The sequence below is a fragment of the Notechis scutatus genome, chromosome 1 (genome assembly GCF_049901735.1).
Source record: "Notechis scutatus isolate UNSWTSFEM ecotype Mainland chromosome 1, rNotScu1.2, whole genome shotgun sequence".
NCBI lineage: Eukaryota > Metazoa > Chordata > Lepidosauria > Squamata > Elapidae > Notechis > Notechis scutatus.
The window spans coordinates 23285757-23301747 of record NC_142009.1 but is presented as its reverse complement, the minus strand read 5'-3'; the positions used below and the strand labels follow the sequence as shown (position 1 = coordinate 23301747).

Genomic DNA, 15991 nt, shown 5'->3' with positions numbered 1-15991 from the left:
TTATAGAAATATTAAGAAGTATTTTGCTGTTGAGTCTGTTAGCAGATGATCCCTCCCCAAGGGGGAAGAACATCTCTTCTTGACACTTGACATTAAAGAGGGTACGGTGCCTGGGTTGACTTCTCTCCTCAACCCTCCCCCACCACCACCACCATTTAGTTTTTCCACTTTTGGATCTGGATAGTAGCACTTCCTCAGATAGACCTGTTGTGTTTTTTCCTGTTCTTAAGCTGCTTTAACCCTTGTTACAGAGGTGGTATTCAGCAGGTTCTGACCAGTTCTGGAGAACTGGTAGCAGAAATTTTGACTAGTTTGGAGAATTGGCAAATCCCACCTCTGACTGGCTCCGTCCCCATCTATTCTCTGCCTCCCGAGTCCCAGCTGATTGGCTGGGTCTTCTTTGGTTGCCCTGCACAGGAGAACAGAGCTGGAAATCAGGTTAGTGGGGTGGGGAGGGAATGGGATTTGCAGTATATCTTTCCCCTGCCACGCTCATCAAGCCATGCCCACAGAACCAGTAGTAAGATTTTTTGAATCCCATCACTGCCTTGTTATCTGTCCATTTTTGAACAGCCTCAGAAATGGACTAAATAAATAATCCTCCCTCCCCAAATTGCAAAATGTAGATTGAGCCCAATTGTTCAGGAAAAATGACAGTAGATGCTGCATTTTATAATATTTTGCCTTAACAATAAGCTAAGAAAACAAGTTCTTAACTGTTACAAATAAAAGTAATGCATCCCATGCCTCCTATGTTTCCAGTCATCATTATTTATCAAAGACTGACAGGCAATTTAAAACCTCTTTTCCAGAATAATAATGTTTTATTCTGAGGATCATACACAATCACAATCTGGAATAACACGTGAAGTAATCCTACAACTGAATGATCATTCTATTTTTCCAATCACAAGAAGTTATTGCCACAATTCTTTTTGCTGCAAGCTTCATGCTTTCTTGTCAGATGGAAAACTGATTACAAAGAAACGCCGGAGAGCTTTAGACGTTAAAAGAACATTTTACTGGCGATCTATCTCAGTGATGGAGCTAGATTTGATCCTCCAGAGTTTAATTAAGCTAAACCTGTGGATTTGAAGGAAAAAAATAAAACATATAAGTATCAATACATAAAAAGAATACATTGCAGGATCCAAAGAAAATCACATTTAAGTTCCCTGACCTTTCCTTACCACATTTAGGTACTACCATAGTCACTTCCATTTTTCCTCCACTATTTACACCAATGCAATGTTATTTTTAATTCTTTCATCAAAATTCTAAAAATGAGCTAGTAGAAGTGGGTTGCTGGATACTAAATTCTACCTGAAGATTTTTAGTACAGACTTTCCCAAGTTGTATATTGATGTGACTTACTACCTTGATCAAACACAGATATGACTTTACTTTAATGCATTATGTACTTGCATTTCTTCAAGATACCATGAGGCCAACTGATAGCCAATACTAGACCACTACCAATAACTGAGTATCTTCAAAATGCCTCTTCTCATAAAGTTTAGATTATGCACTATGTCAGGAATGTCTGACAAAGCTGGAACTAACAGCTTGCCAGGAGGCACACAAACAGTGGAAATCTTAAGTTTGCAGGATAAACTGCCATGCAATTATAGAAATCAGTTTTAAATTGTCATTCTGCATGGAATAATGGAGTTCAATTATCACTGTAAGTAAGCAAAGTTTACTGTACAAATTAAGTTAAACAATTTAAATGCTTTCCTAACATTGTAACTATCACTGTCAAAAGCCCTCCGGCAATGATTCACAACAGTGCCTAAACGAGCTGTCCTCTTTCTCATGCTTCAAAAAGAAGCCTGCTTCCAATTTCCAGAGGAAGCTACACACCGTTTGCAAATCGACATTGCTTCAGGACTTCGCTGAACCCTTCACATAGCTTCAGATCAGCCTGGTTCTGAGCACACTCCAAGAACTGCTTCATCTCATACTGGCAAGGCGTGTATTGGGACTGCTGCATAGCAGGCTGGGCTGGCTGAGGCTCCTAAGGAAGAAATGCAAGCAATGAGACTGAGAATTGGAAGAGGGGAAGGGAGAGAATAACAGATCCTGATAAGGAAGTCCAACCAGGACCTCTTCTTGTTACAAACTGCAAAAACAGGGAAAGTTCACATACACAAATTGTGGAATTCTCAGTCCTGCTGACAATTTCATGTAACCCATTTCCTAATTAGCAGGCTTTATCCTCCAATTTCTTCAATTAAATGTCTCAAGCATTCCATTATATTTAATACAATTATGCTAATAGCAGCAGCAGCCTGAAAAAGAATAAATGGTTTGTCTTGTGGAACACTATGAAGAAATGGAGTCTTCAAAAAATAGCACTTCATGTTAAAAATATCATTTTTTAAAGTACCACATGTCTTTCCCTTTTTGTTCTCCCTATTAACCAGTTCACAATTTTTTTTGAAAGTATACATTTCAGAAAAGAAGTAATTTATTTTACCTGGTAAGTGATGTCAGGTCTTGCAGCTTCAGAGCTTCCACCCCCAAAGCCGCCAGTCATGGCATGTCCTAAAGTATGGCCCACAGCAGAACCTACAGCGACACCTGCAGCTGTGGTGGCCATCTGGGCCATCAGGCCAGGCTGCTTGGGGGCAGGAGAACCCACGGCTGAAGCTGGGGCTGGAGCAGGGACAGGAGCACGTGCAGCCATGGGTGGAGCTGATCGCATTGGTGCACGGCTATGAAAAGAAATGGAGAAAACAATTAAAAGCCAAGTACAGTATAATTCGAAATACCAGCTTCTTTCACATTTGAAGATTACTGAAGATACCTCTCTGCAGTATCTCTTGTATGTTGTCATGAACTGCTGCCACATTTCTTGCTATTTATTTTTTTGGCTTATATTCCACTTTTAATTCAGGAACTCAAGAGGCATACAATACAGGTAGTTCTTGACTTACAACCATTCATTTAGTGACCAAAATTATAACAGCACTGAAAAAGTGACCTATGGCTGTTTTTCATACTTATTACTTTTATTGTCAGAGTACAACATATGTACAATGAGATTGGCTATTACGATCATAGCAGCATGCATGTGGTCACATGCTCAAAATCCAGACAGTTGGCAACTGGCATGTACTTAAGTGACTGCCTGATTCACTTAACAAATGCAGAAAAAAAGGTCACAGGGCACAACTTACTCAAAACTGCTTTGTTTAGCAAAAGAAATATTGTGCTCAATTGTGGTAGTAAGTTGAGGACTACCTGCACTTACCACTTTTTGCTATTTTTCCCTACAGCAACCACCCTATAAGGTAAACTGGGCTGGGAAACGTCATGTTTCAGAGCATGCAGTCTGAAAGGAGAAGATGAAGCACATTTGTGGTTTGCCAAAGCTTTCTGAGAACACAGAACCAGTATAGTATATTTGGAAACATTGCAATGAAATTCCAGCTGAAATTGGGAATTATTTTCCGAGTGCCAACCACATTCTCACAGACTTTATCCACAGTTAAGTACATAAGTGAGAAAGCAGACAATACCCACTATATCTTCTTAGTGTCTTGCACCATTACAACATATGAGAGACTCTGAAGCACTATAAACAGCAATATTTATGTCAGTATTGTTCATGCTTTAACTTTTCCTTCTCTTAAGAAGCCTAAGATGAAAATTAAACAAATACAACTTGTTACCATTACCCTTATGTTCAGATGAATCCACTTGTATCAGTCATACAATGTGCCTGTCACCTGGAACACATGTTTTCAGACATGCTGCCTGAACCATTCTATGCCACACTAATATACTAAAGGGACAAATTTTTCATAGGTAAGAGGAGGATCTCTTGTTCACAGAATAAGGTTAGAGTTGACTTGTTGGAGAAATCTGATTTTCTTCTCAAAGAAAAGGAACATTGATTTTCCCTACTGTAATATTTAACTGAACTGTCAACATAACAAATTACAAAGCTGTGACTCTGCTAGATAAGTTAAATATTCACATACAGCTTATCTAATCTGCACAGCCCAGAAGACAGAAAAACACAGCTATGGATGATCTTTGACAAAACTAGCTGACATTCATTTTGTCTGTCTTTTAAAGCTTGTTTAATGAAAAAAACATGATAGAAAATGAAACCTAATTTAACAGGTCCATACACAAGTCACTCTGAATCATATATAGAAAGTAAGAAGATGCAATTGAAAGCACAATCTATATTACAATTTACAACTGCATTTTTATAATTTGCATTTACAATTGTAACTTTTATAAAACATGGAAGCCCCCAACAGCTGCTTTTGAAGATCTAACTAAATTATGACATTTGACACATCTAATCAGTGCAGGGAAGACCATGCTTCTCCAGGATAAGCCTACAATCAAGCAAGACTTTAGACAACTAGAATGTTTAAGCATAAATTCTAATAATAAATTAAATTAATAAATTTAAGCATAAATTCTATCTGTAGTTTTGGATATCCTATTTCCGAAAGGATATTGATGGATTAGAAGAGGTTTAGAGGAAGGTAACAAAAATTAAATGGGGATTTGAGATCATGTTCTCTAAAGTCAGGCAGGTGTTCAATCTGGAGCAAAGATGACTGACAGGAAACATATCAATGGTTAGTTACATAAAAAGGCTGTTATAAAGGTGGGGGTTCATAAAAAGGCTGTTATAAACAACAGAAACAGGCAGGCAGGCGGGGTGGGATGTGGTAAGCGCGGCGGGTGGGGAAGGGCCCCGGGGTGGGGGGGCTCCTTCTCTTCTCCCCTGCAAAATGTGCCGGTCCTGGTCAAAAGGTGGGGACCCTGTTTTAGGGTATAATAAAAAAAAGTCTGAGCCCCTTTTTGCTTAAAGTTTTTGTTTTTCTTCCCTCTTAATGGTGTGCCTGTGTCTGTTACATAAAAAGGCTGCTATAAAGACAGTGAGGAACTCTTTTCTATTATGACAGAAACTAGGACAAAAATATTGGATTTATGTTGTGACTATCTTGATGCTGTTTAAACATCAGGAAAAAGCATTTTGATGGTAAGTTCTGTACTCATGGAATTTATGGGATGTCCATCTAAAAGTTTTAAAAACAGACTGGATAGCCACCACTCAGGTAGAATTTTCTGTGCACTGCAGCAGGCTGGACTAGATTATCTTTCCGGTATCTTCCAATTCCATTTCCATGTTGCCATGTTTTAACCCTTTTTAGATACTTTTGGCCTGGATGATTGAGTCTTCATCTATATGTTGCTTTTCATTATGGAGAGAACCTCCCCCTGCAGTCTGTATGGCAAGATTTGGTGCATTCCAACAACTCTGCCTACCCAAAATTTCCATTTTGACTGAAGAAGTTATTTGGATGAGTAATGAAACATCTCAGTTTTAATAAACTCTGGTCGAGTTGCCATGATTTAACCTTTTTAAAATACTTTTTTTACTGGATGATTGAATCTTCATTTATATATTCTAATTCCGTTCTGTACACATCTATGGTGTTATTCTATCTTGCAGCTCACCACTTCCTTATAACTAAGCCTGGGGTTTTTGTTTGTCCTTCTTTTCATTCCTCTGGACCAACTATTCCTGTTGCAGACCATGGTATCCAATCTAATGAACTGAGTCCACTTTCAGCCCTCATGCCTTAACTCAGTAAGTGTGGGTCAAACCAACCTCCCCCACAGGTTTTTTGAGTGGCAGCACTGAAGTTCACTAAGAGAGGCATGTTTGTTGCCTTGAACCAGAGGTCCCCAAACTTGGCAACTTTAAGACTTGTGGACTTCAACTCCCAGAATACTCCAGCCAGCACAGCTTAAAGTTACCAAGTTTGGGGACCCCCTGCCTTGAAATAAACCAGTTTGGTGTAGTGAGGAACAGGCTTGGCGAGAAACCAAGAGGCCTCCTTTAGACCTAAAAGCCACTTGGGTGACTTTGGGTCAGTCAGTCTCTCTCAGCCCAGTCTGCCTCTCAGGGTTGTTGTGGGGAAAATAAGTATGGACCGCGAAATGGATGGCGTAATATAAGTTTTATAAATAAATAAATGTAATTTTTTTAAAAAAACAATGTTTGCCGCCTCTAATTGTACATATAAAAAGGCGGGATAGGACTTCCGGTTTGCAAGGTTTCGGCGGCGGCAGGGATTCGCGATACCGCGCAATCCCTGCTGCGTTCGCCGCCAAGGTTCCCCCGATCCGTTTGGATCTGGGGGATAAAGCTGCCCCGTAGAGGCAGCTGAAGACAGGGGGGATCCGGAAAGGGGTTTGGGGGCGACGCAGACCCCCTCCCCAGCCGGCTAAACCCCCTTTTCCCGAGGCGGAGGAACGGCGGTCAGTAATGGCCGCCATGAAGAAATCTGCAGCCGGACAAGCAGGTGCAGGAGGAAGAAAGTCGGAAGAATAGTGAAAGTTGCTTCTAACCGGGACAAGACAAGAGAAAGTGACCTGGAATCTTGAAGGCTGCTAAGTATGCATTGTCTCTAGTGAGAGTTACAAGCTGCGAATATTTTAAAAGGGAAAGTTTTTTCTTTGTTCCACTCTCCTTCCTAAAGTGACAGCGGAGGGAAATCATTTTGGCTGTGAGTGGGAAGGGAGAGGGAAAAAAATTGGAGCAAAATTTGAAAATAAGGAGAAGATTGCCTAGAATTTTAAAGAGTTACTAAACATCAATAAGACTTCCAAAAAATATATTTGAAAGGGAACTTTGTGATTGAACTTTAACTCCAGAAAGAGAAAGTGAAGAAGAAGAAGGTATTTAAAAGAAACAGCCTGTTTGGATTGTTTGGTGACTTTGGAACTTTTGAGAATTATTTCTGATTAAAACATCTGGGTGGTTGTCTGGAAAAACTTTTTCTCTACACAATGGCATCACTTGTGGATGGATTGAAACTTGTATATCAAAAATATGAAAAAGAAAAACAAGAAGGGAAAGATGGTCTTGGCACTATTTTTCAATTTTTAGAAATGACGTTTTATACTTATGTGAAGCAGAATGAACAACAGGATGAAGGGGACAAAGAAGAAGCCATCTTTGATGAACAAATGACTTTGGTTGGAGAAGGGAAAAAGGAAGAGAAAAAAGGAAAGAGGACTCTAAGATCTGGAAAAACAACCCAAAAAGAGAAGAATAAGGTGAAAAAGGGACATTATGTTAGGAAACAACAGAAAGGGGGAAAACAGAATAAAAGGGAGGTGGAGAGACAAGGGGTTAAAGAGGACAAGGAGAAGAAAAAGCAAGGGAGAAAGGAAGGGATGAGAAGCCCTAATGGTGGGGAGCAAGATGTTAAGAAGCAAAAGTTTGTTTAGAGATAATGGATAAACTTTATTGATAAAGGGATTCTAGAAAGGTACATAAGACTGTTTTTTTATATATTTGTATTTAGAAATAACTATAGAAAATTGGAAATAATATGTAATTTAAAATGTGATAAAATATTTAACATAAACTAGTGAAATTTTTGTTAAGAAAAAAGGAGTACTGCAATGAAATATGATTTAAGATTGTTATTTGGGGGGGGTGGTAATAATTTTTGGAAAGCATTTTGGAAAGTTCCCACAAAGGCATGATATTTAATTGAAATGGATAAAATATTTAAGATATAATTGATTGTTAATATTAATGATCAGACTATGGTATATTAGCGAAATTTTTTGTGAAATGAGAGATTTGAAGTAGAAGGAGGAGGAACATCGTAATGAAATAATGAGCTATAATATGTGATGTGTGTGGGGGGGGGAATAACTATGGAAAATAGGGCTCCCATAAAAGTATGTGATTTAATTGAAAAGTAATGTGTTAAACGTTTAAGATATAAATGAGTATCAATACTAATGAATAGATTTGTATCATTTTTGATAACATAGTATAATTTTAGAATGTACCAGACAGAATCCCAATGTAAGTTATGTGTTTTATATTAAGTATTATAAATATAGAGGAGAGAGATAAAGGCATCATACTCCATATAGCAGGGGTGGGCAAACTACGGCCCGCGGGCCACATCCGGCCCGTTGGTCTGTCCAATGCGGCCCGCCTCTGAAAAAAAATCGCTGCCATTGGTCTGTCCAATCCGGCCCGCCCCTGAAAAAAAATCGCTGGGCGTGGCGTATTGCCCTGTGCCGCCAAAGCTGCAAAACAGTGCGGAGCGATCTAGGGGTAGGAAAGAAAAGAAATTTGCAAAGGCCTTGGCTGGGAGTTCGAAATCACCTTCGAGTGCGACCTCTCCGATGGTGAGTCCCCGTCGATCCCCCTTTTTTTTCCGGGGCTTCCAGGCTTAAACTTTGCAAAGGCAAAGCTTGCAGGCTGGAGCGTCTTCCCGCCGAGGAGCGGGAAGGGTTCCACCCGGCGGGCGGGGCGGGCTGCTTGGAGCCACCTAAAGCTAGGCCGCTGCTGGTGGAGCCTTGCCCTGCCTTGGTGCCGTTTCCCGGCTCGGCGGTTCTGCTCGGGCGGCACTTTAAAAGCCTGCTCCCAGCACCCTAGCAACTTCCCAGCAACTTTCCGCTTCGTTTTAACTCGCGGGCGCTCGCGCCTGGCCCCGAGCCGCGCGGCGGAGGGGAAGCCCGGCGGGTGGGCGGGCTGCTTGGAGGAGGCGACCCGTGGCGCTCCGGGCTTCCCCTCCGGCGTGCGGCTCGGGGCGAGTGCCCGCGAGTTAAAACGAAGCCGAAAGTTGCTGGGAAGTTGCTCGGTTTTCCGGGGCTTCCAGGGCTTTGCAAAGGCAAAGTTTGCAGGCTGGAGCGTCTTCCTGCCGAGGAGCGGGAAGGGTTCCGCCTGATGGGCGGGCGGGCTGCTTGGAGCGGGCTGCTGTGCGGCTCGGGCGGCGCCCGCAGTTAAACGGAGTGCTGGGAAGTTGCTGTTTCCGGGGCTTCAGGCTTAAACTTTGCAAAGGCAAAGTTTGCAGGCTGGAGCGTCTTCCTGCCGAGGCGGGAAGGGTTCTGCCCGGCAGGTGGGGCGGGCTGCTTGGAGTGGGCTGCCGTGCGGTCGGGCGGCGCCCGCGAGTTAAACGAACCCGAAAGTTGCTGGGAAGTTGCTCGGATTTCCAGGGCTTCCAGGCTTCAACTTTGTTCAGGCGGTACTTTAAAAGCCTGCTCCCAGCACCCGAGCAACTTCCCAGCAACTTTCGGCTTCCTTTTAACTTGCAGGCGCTCGCGCCTGGCCCCAAGCCGCGCGGCAGAGGGAAGCCCGGCGCGGGCGGGCGGACTGCTTGGAGGAGGCTCCGGGCTTCCCCTCCGCCAGGCACGAGCGCCTGCGAGTTAAAGGAAGCCGAAAGTTGCTGGGAAGTTGCTTGGGTTTCCGGGGCTTCAGGCTTAAACTTTGCAAAGGCAAAGTTTGCAGGCTGGAGCGTCTTCCCGCCGAGGAGCAGGAAGGATTCCGCCCGGCGGGCGGGCGGGCTGCTTAAACTTTGCTCGGGCGCACTTTAAAAGCCTGCTCCCAGCACCCGAGCAACTTCCCAGCAACTTTCGGCTTCCTTTTAACTCGCGGGCACTCGCGCCTGGCCCCGAGCCGCGCGGCAGAGGGAAGCCTGGCGGGCGGGCAGGCTGCTTGGAGGAGGCGACCCGGCGGTGCTCCGGCAGCAGCAACAGGCAGTTTCGCCCGGGCTCCGCTCAGGTGTCCGGCCTTGGGAAGGAAAGGCAAAACCAGGAGCCGCTGAGCCTGAGCCTCAGGCAAAACCAGCCTGCCTCAGGTGCTGCTCCCGTTGCAAAGCACCGCCGCGGCTCTTCCTTTTTGCCTTTCCCTTCCCGAGGCAACGCAGGACCGGAGCCGCGCGGCGTAGCAACTCCTGACTCAGGGGCCTCCGAGGGGAGGGGAAGGAGGAGAAGGGGGGGCGATTCCCAAAAATCTTGTGCTGACCCGGCCCGTCTGTCAAATTTTAAAAGTCAATGCGGCCCCCGAGCCAAAAAGTTTGCCCACCCCTGCCATATAGTGTACAGGAGAAGTTTTTCTTCTTTTTTAAAGAAGAAAAATAAATGGATGGCTGGAAATAGAACAGACAAAGAATAATAAATATTATGATCTGAATTGAGAGGAGATAAATAAAATAAAATAAAATTGAGAAAATCTAAAAGAGAGGAGAAGTTATATAGAAAATTGAAAATGTTAATAAGATATGAAATGGTATATAAAAGGAATATGAATTTGAATTTGTGTCTGTACCAAGAGTTATAACCCGGGACTAAGCAACTTTCAGAAAAGAGATTTTTTATGCTTTTATGTTTTGTGTTTATGTGTATTTATGTATTGTATGTCTTGAAGGATTAATAAAACTTGTTTAAAAAAAGTAAAATAAAAAGGCGGGATAAAAAAAAAATCCAATAAATAAGAACTTTCCCTCGTGCAACCGGCACTTTCCTTTAAAAAAAAAAAAAATCCGCCCGCCATGTTCTCTTTCCTCTGCCTCTCTCAGCCCAACCTCCGGGGATGCTCCTCCCAGCTCTCCAGCCCTCTCAAAACGGCCTTCTCATCCGCTCTCCCTGACGAGTCGCCGCCGCTCCGGGTCACGTGGCCCCTCAGCCGTGATAAGGCAAATGACAGCCTGCGCCCCCACTGCAACCCCCCCCCCCACTCAAAGCTCCCCTCAACGGCCTTTCAATGCACTCCCATCCGAAACCCGCCCCCCTCCTCCACCCCCCGAGGCCCGTTTAAAGTTCACCCCATTCCCTCGGCTGCCCTTCGGATTTTGCAAGCCCGGATTCGCTCCCCTTTTGGCTGCATATGCCCCCTCTCACCTGGCGGGTGGCGCCATCCGGGACGTTCGGCTTCGGCTCCCCCTCGGCATGATGATTCACGGACGAATGCTCAACCTTCCTTCCCCTGCAGCGGCTTTTCTCCTCCTGGTCGATCGTATCTTCGTCCTCCGCGTTTTGCGATGTTTCTTTTTCCCACTTCCGTCCCAATGACCACTTCCTCCAGGCCCAAGGTCACCGAAGCCGCTTCGCCTCAAAGGGCATGCGCGATGACGCCACCGCTTCGCCGCGGCGGAAAGCCTCGGAGTTTGTGGGAAAGCGAGGAGGGCATCGGCGCTTGGATCACGTGATCGGGGCGCTCCTTTTCCCCCCCTCTCCCTCCGAGAGCGACGCCAAGGAAATCTGAATGAGGCCCATGGCGCGTCTCTGTTTCTTTAGGCTTCCGCCCAAAAGCCCTTTTAGCGGTATAACAGAATAACTGAAGGGACCTTGGAAGTCGTCTAGACTTCTTGCCTGATTTTTTTCCCCGCTAGATGTTCTTCAGATGCGCCAGACTTCAGGGATAGTTGCCATTTAGCACTGGGGTCCACAAACTTGGCAACTTTTAAGACTTGTGGACTTCAAGTCCCAGAATTCTCCAACCAGCATAGCATAGTTGGCTGGAGTATTCGGGGACTTAAAGGCTACAAGTCTTAAAAGTTACAAAGTTTGGAAACCTCTGATTTAGCATATTTGGAGAGCCTCAAGGGAGAGAAGGGCTGCAGATGTTTTAGTCAGGGTGCTAAAAAGAAAAGCCTTCCTTTTTCCTCTCCTTGCTCACACAGCATCCTAGACATACACTGGGATGAATACCATATGTACAGGTAGTCCTCCACTTACAACCATTCGTTTATTGACCATTGAAAATTATGGCACTGAAAAATGTGACTGTTACGACTTTTGTAGCATTCCCATGATCATGTGATCAAAATTCAGGTGCTTGGCAACTGCTTTATATTTATGACCATTGCTGTGTCCCAAGGTCACATGATCACCTTTTACGACCTTATGATAAGCAAAGTCAATGGGGAAGCCCAGGGGTGGGATTCAACCAGTGTTACTACCAGTTCAGTGACTACGTTTTGCTCCTGACTGTGCACACGTGTAAAAAAACTTAAGCTGTGCTGCCAGGACAGCTGAAAAGCGCTGCATACAGGTGCTGCGCAGCATTTGAAAAGCCTCTTTTTTCCTGCTTTTTCAACCTCAGCTGTGCTGTGCAAAGCAGCTGAGGTTGAAAAAGCAGGAAATAAAGGACAGGTAAGAGCCCAGGTGGGTGGGTGGGCCAAACAGCAGCAAATACAGAACCGGTTCGGTGTCTGCTGCTCTTCAGAGCTACCGGTTCTATAGAGCTAGGCACAACCGGTAGCATCCCACCCCGGGGGAAGCCAGATTCTCTTACTAACTTAGCAACTGCAGCAGTGGTCGTATTCAAATAAAGTTGCTACCAGTTCGGTGGGCGTGGCTTAGTGGGCATGCTGTGCACACTTTGCGTGCACATGTGTGCCAAACATGCACTTTGCACGTTTTAAAGGCAACAATTCATCCAATCATTCAGTTCTTCACTCAGGTGTATCAAAAACAGCTGTTTTTTCCTAGAGCAGTGATTTTCAAAGCGTGATCTGAAGACACCTGAGTAATCTGTTATCTCACAGATAAAAATGGAAAATATGTAATCATGCTAAGAGTGGAACAGAAGTGCCCAGATTTGGTGTTATTGAGAAGAAATGGTTTCTAGGTAACACAACAGGGAACTGAAGTGGACGGAGACTCTGAAACACAGCAGCATACACTGAAGAGAGGGTCTTCAGCTACAGAGTAGCTGCAGTCAGAGATTGTGAGAAAAGATGCTCAGCAGGTGACCATTTCTGGAGTCTGAAAAAAAGAAACAAAAGATGCCTTGAATCTGCAGCCCAAACTTGCCCAGTGTTGGCAGCAATAGACCTGTGGAAGCAAGATCTACTGCCTTAATGCATTTGTTGGAGCCGTTGAGGGTACCCATTCAAGATAAGACTATGAATTTATGTGCAGTTAAATAATTATTTGACTGCATCTATAGAACCAAAAGGAGCAGGAATGAGAAATACAACAGCAGTGGAAGGCAACTTTTCATTTTGGCCTACAAAGGGCGTATCTGCACAGGGCATTTTATTCCTCTATGTGAAAACATGGAAATGTTTCATTATTTGGCAGGATCCCTATTTACTTGGGAAAACATTCCAATCTTGAACAACCAAAGAGCTGGTTTTCGAATTTAAAAAGGTTTCATTGTATGAAAGACTCCTGAAGGCCGATTGTACCAGCAGTATAGTTCACAAGGGATGTTTTAGACTCTATCCTCTTTTAATGGTATCAAAATGAGATGAGCAAGAAAATGAAAACATCTCCAGAACTGTACTAGGAAGAGCTTAATAGTACTAATGTATTTTGTAAAACACTGAAAAGCACATGCATTTATCAAGGAACAACTTCCTAATTTTACCAGGAAGCCACCTGCTAGAGAATTAGGACTGGTTGGAACTCATATGAAGAAGGAAAAACTGTATCAGTGTTTCTCAACTTAGCAAATTTGAGAGGTGTGGACTTTGGCTCCCAAATTACCCAACCAGGTAATGGGGAAAGCTGTGAAACACTGATCTACATTGTGGGTTCTTTAAGACTGAAGTGGAATGTACTGTATATGTATTGCCAAAGGAAAGGGAAAGACACTCAAAGTGTATTTTGGAGAGGTCAGAAATACTGGGGAACATGAGAACAGGGCTTCGGGCAGCATATCTATTATTAATAAATACAGTCAAAGCTCCCTTATTATTTTCCCAATCATTGCTTCATCACTGGAGGTTTTTCCAAAATAGACCTGACACAACTATTTGCCTGGGATAATATAAGGCTCTTGCCTTGAGTGATTCTACAATTCTATTCCCCTCGAAATGGCAGGGGAACGCAAAGAATACAAAGGGGGCAGGTATATAATTAAGGAGCCTCTGTGGCGCAGTGGTTAGAGGGCTGTATTGCAAGCTATTTCTGCAGCCAGCTGCCTATAATTAATACACAGTTCAAATTAACAATTAAAATACAGTTCAAATCCCACCATGCTCGTTGGGGGCAATATGCTGACTCTGTAAACCGCCTAGAGAGGGCTGTAAAGCACTATAAAACAGTGTATAAGTTCTATTGCTGTAGGAGGGGGGCGGTCTTATTCCCGTGACTATCAGCCGTGCAGCCTGGGGAAGGCAGACACTATAGCTCATCTGAAAGGCTCCCAGATCGGGGAAGGCTCTGAGAGCGGGACGATGCTCGTTCGATCCGCCAGCAAAGCCCCACACCTTAGCGTTGGCTTCTGCGCGTTTTCTGGGTTGCAGCGGGGCAGATCTAGGTCCTCTCCCCGGACGCTGCTGGAGGCGACGTTTAGCTAAGCTAGCGCGAATCTTGGCGGTGATCTTCCGTTCGTGGCCGGCCGGGACGCGCCAATTGGTGCGCTGTTCCCTGGAGCGGCGGCTGCGGCCCTTCCCGCCGGATCCGGGACCCCGCGGGCCATCGCGCCACGCCCGCTCCCGCAGCCGCGCCACGCGCTCCTCCTCCCACTCGGAGTCCTCTGACCCAGAAGAGGGCGCCGCTACTACGGACGCCCTTGAGCCGCTCCGTCCGCTTCGCATGGCGGCGCCTGGGCTTCGCCTTCCGCCCCGAAATGTTTGCTGTCCCGCTTCAGTCCAGTCATTAGACGCGGCCGAGGCGGGTCCTTCCCACCTGCGTCACAGAGCCGGATCTTAATGCTGCACCTTTCTCCTGCTCTCGGAGTTGCCGTGGTGACGCAGTACTGAGGTTAAAAACTGGGAGACCTGCAAATCTATCATCTACAATACAGGTAGTCCTCAACTTAGGACCAGAATTGACCCCAAAATTTCTGTTGCTAAGTGATTTTAGCCTCTTTTTACGACCTTTCTGCCATAGTTATTAAATGAATCATTGCAGTTGTTAGTTAAAATGGTTGTTAAGTTAATCTGACATCCCTGCTGACTTGTCAGAACAACACATGACCCCGGGACCCTGCAACTGTCATAAATATGAGTCAGTTGCCAAGCGGTTGAATTTTCATGTGACCATCGGGATGCTGCAGTGATCATAAGTACGAAAACTGGTAATAATTTTTTCAGTGCTGTTGTAACTTTGAACAGTCTCTAAATCAACTGCTGTAAACTTGAGGACCAACTTTGGCAACTTTTAAGAAGTGTAGATTTCAACTCCTGGAATTCTGGGAGCTGAAGTCCGCACATCTTAAACTTCCTAAAGTTCTTCTATAAAGAAGATGAAAATATTTATGATTTGTGCTGTTAATTTAAGTCTATGTTTAAAGTATCATTACAATTCAAATTTTCATTCTATATGGGAGTCATTAATTACAAATGAGAAAGAAGTGCATTTTTAATTTTTTAAAAAATAAAAACTTTCAGGTAAATATTGAAAAGTCTGTTACTCTACAAACAAGACCTTGGGGTTTTGTTCCTTGTGTAGAATTGTGTACATAAAAATGTACAGTACAAAGACAAGCCAAAACAATACAGAGAAGCCCTTGGTGAATACTTTTCACTAGGTGTCCTGGAAATTATCAGCAGAATCATCTTCGTTTGGCACAAATAAGACTCTGTTATTCAAGTTCTAGTCACAAATTTTACCTCCATGTTTCCTCATTAATTAGTTGACAAGCTATCTCCTGCTTAAAGCACATAGAACAATGGTACAGATGGCCATCAAGCCTGTGTTTTAACACTTCTAGCACCCCCGCAAGGCACTCTGTACCATTGCTGATTTTTTTCCCCTGATGACTCACCAAAATCTACTTTATTTAAACCCTTGTTTCTTGTCCTCCCAAAACAAGTTGGTTCCGCCTTCTACATGGTGCCCTTTCAACCCTTTCAGATTACAAAAATTAGAGTGTCCAAATCTCTCCCTTTCTGCAAAACAGGATAGATTATTTTTGAAAACAGTGCAAGAGAATTGAGAGAAAATGAGCGAGCTGCTCTTTATTTTTCTTCCTTTGGAATGAATGGTACTTTATTTATATCCCACCTTTTATAGTATTTTTATAAATAACTCACAGCAGTGAACATAACACTTTTTAGTTATCTATTATAGTTATCCATCTATTCTCTCTACAACAACCCTGTGAGGTGGCTTGGGCTGAGAGAGAGAATGGGAGAGTGACCCAGTTTCCCAGCAGAATCTTTCATACCGAAGGCAGGATTATAACTCACAGTCTCCTAGTTTCTAGCCTGGTGCTCTACAAATTATAAAATCGCAGGCAAGG

General features: G+C 44.0%; 1 protein-coding gene across 2 annotated transcripts; it reads right to left on the bottom strand.

Annotated features, from left to right (window-relative positions):
• Positions 1–804: 804 nt before the first annotated feature.
• CHCHD2 (coiled-coil-helix-coiled-coil-helix domain containing 2) lies at positions 805–10861 on the bottom strand. 2 transcript variants are annotated; one of them, XM_087958450.1, is made up of 4 exons: positions 10693–10861; positions 2480–2717; positions 1864–2017; positions 805–1083 (listed from the first exon to the last, which is right to left on the bottom strand). In XM_087958450.1, exons 1-4 carry the CDS (start codon positions 10740–10742, stop codon positions 1073–1075), a joined length of 453 nt encoding a protein of 150 aa, XP_087814576.1. In that variant the 5' UTR covers positions 10743–10861; the 3' UTR covers positions 805–1072. The 2 variants fall into 2 exon arrangements, with proteins under 2 accessions (XP_087814576.1, XP_087814583.1); XM_087958457.1 differs by lacking the exon at positions 805–1083 and having other exon boundaries at positions 1856–2017.
• Between the last annotated feature and the right edge of the window lie 5130 nt (positions 10862–15991).

Coding starts and splice junctions, on each gene's coding strand:
- CHCHD2 (XM_087958450.1), bottom strand. CDS start 10,742: ATGCCGAGGGGGAGCCGAAGCCGAACGTCCCGGATGGCGCCACCCGCC. Junction 2,718..10,692: donor CGGATGGCGCCACCCGCCAG/GTGAGAGGGGGC, acceptor TTCTTTTCATAG/CCGTGCACCAATGCGATCAG. Junction 2,018..2,479: donor GACCTGACATCACTTACCAG/GTAAAATAAATT, acceptor TTTCTTCCTTAG/GAGCCTCAGCCAGCCCAGCC.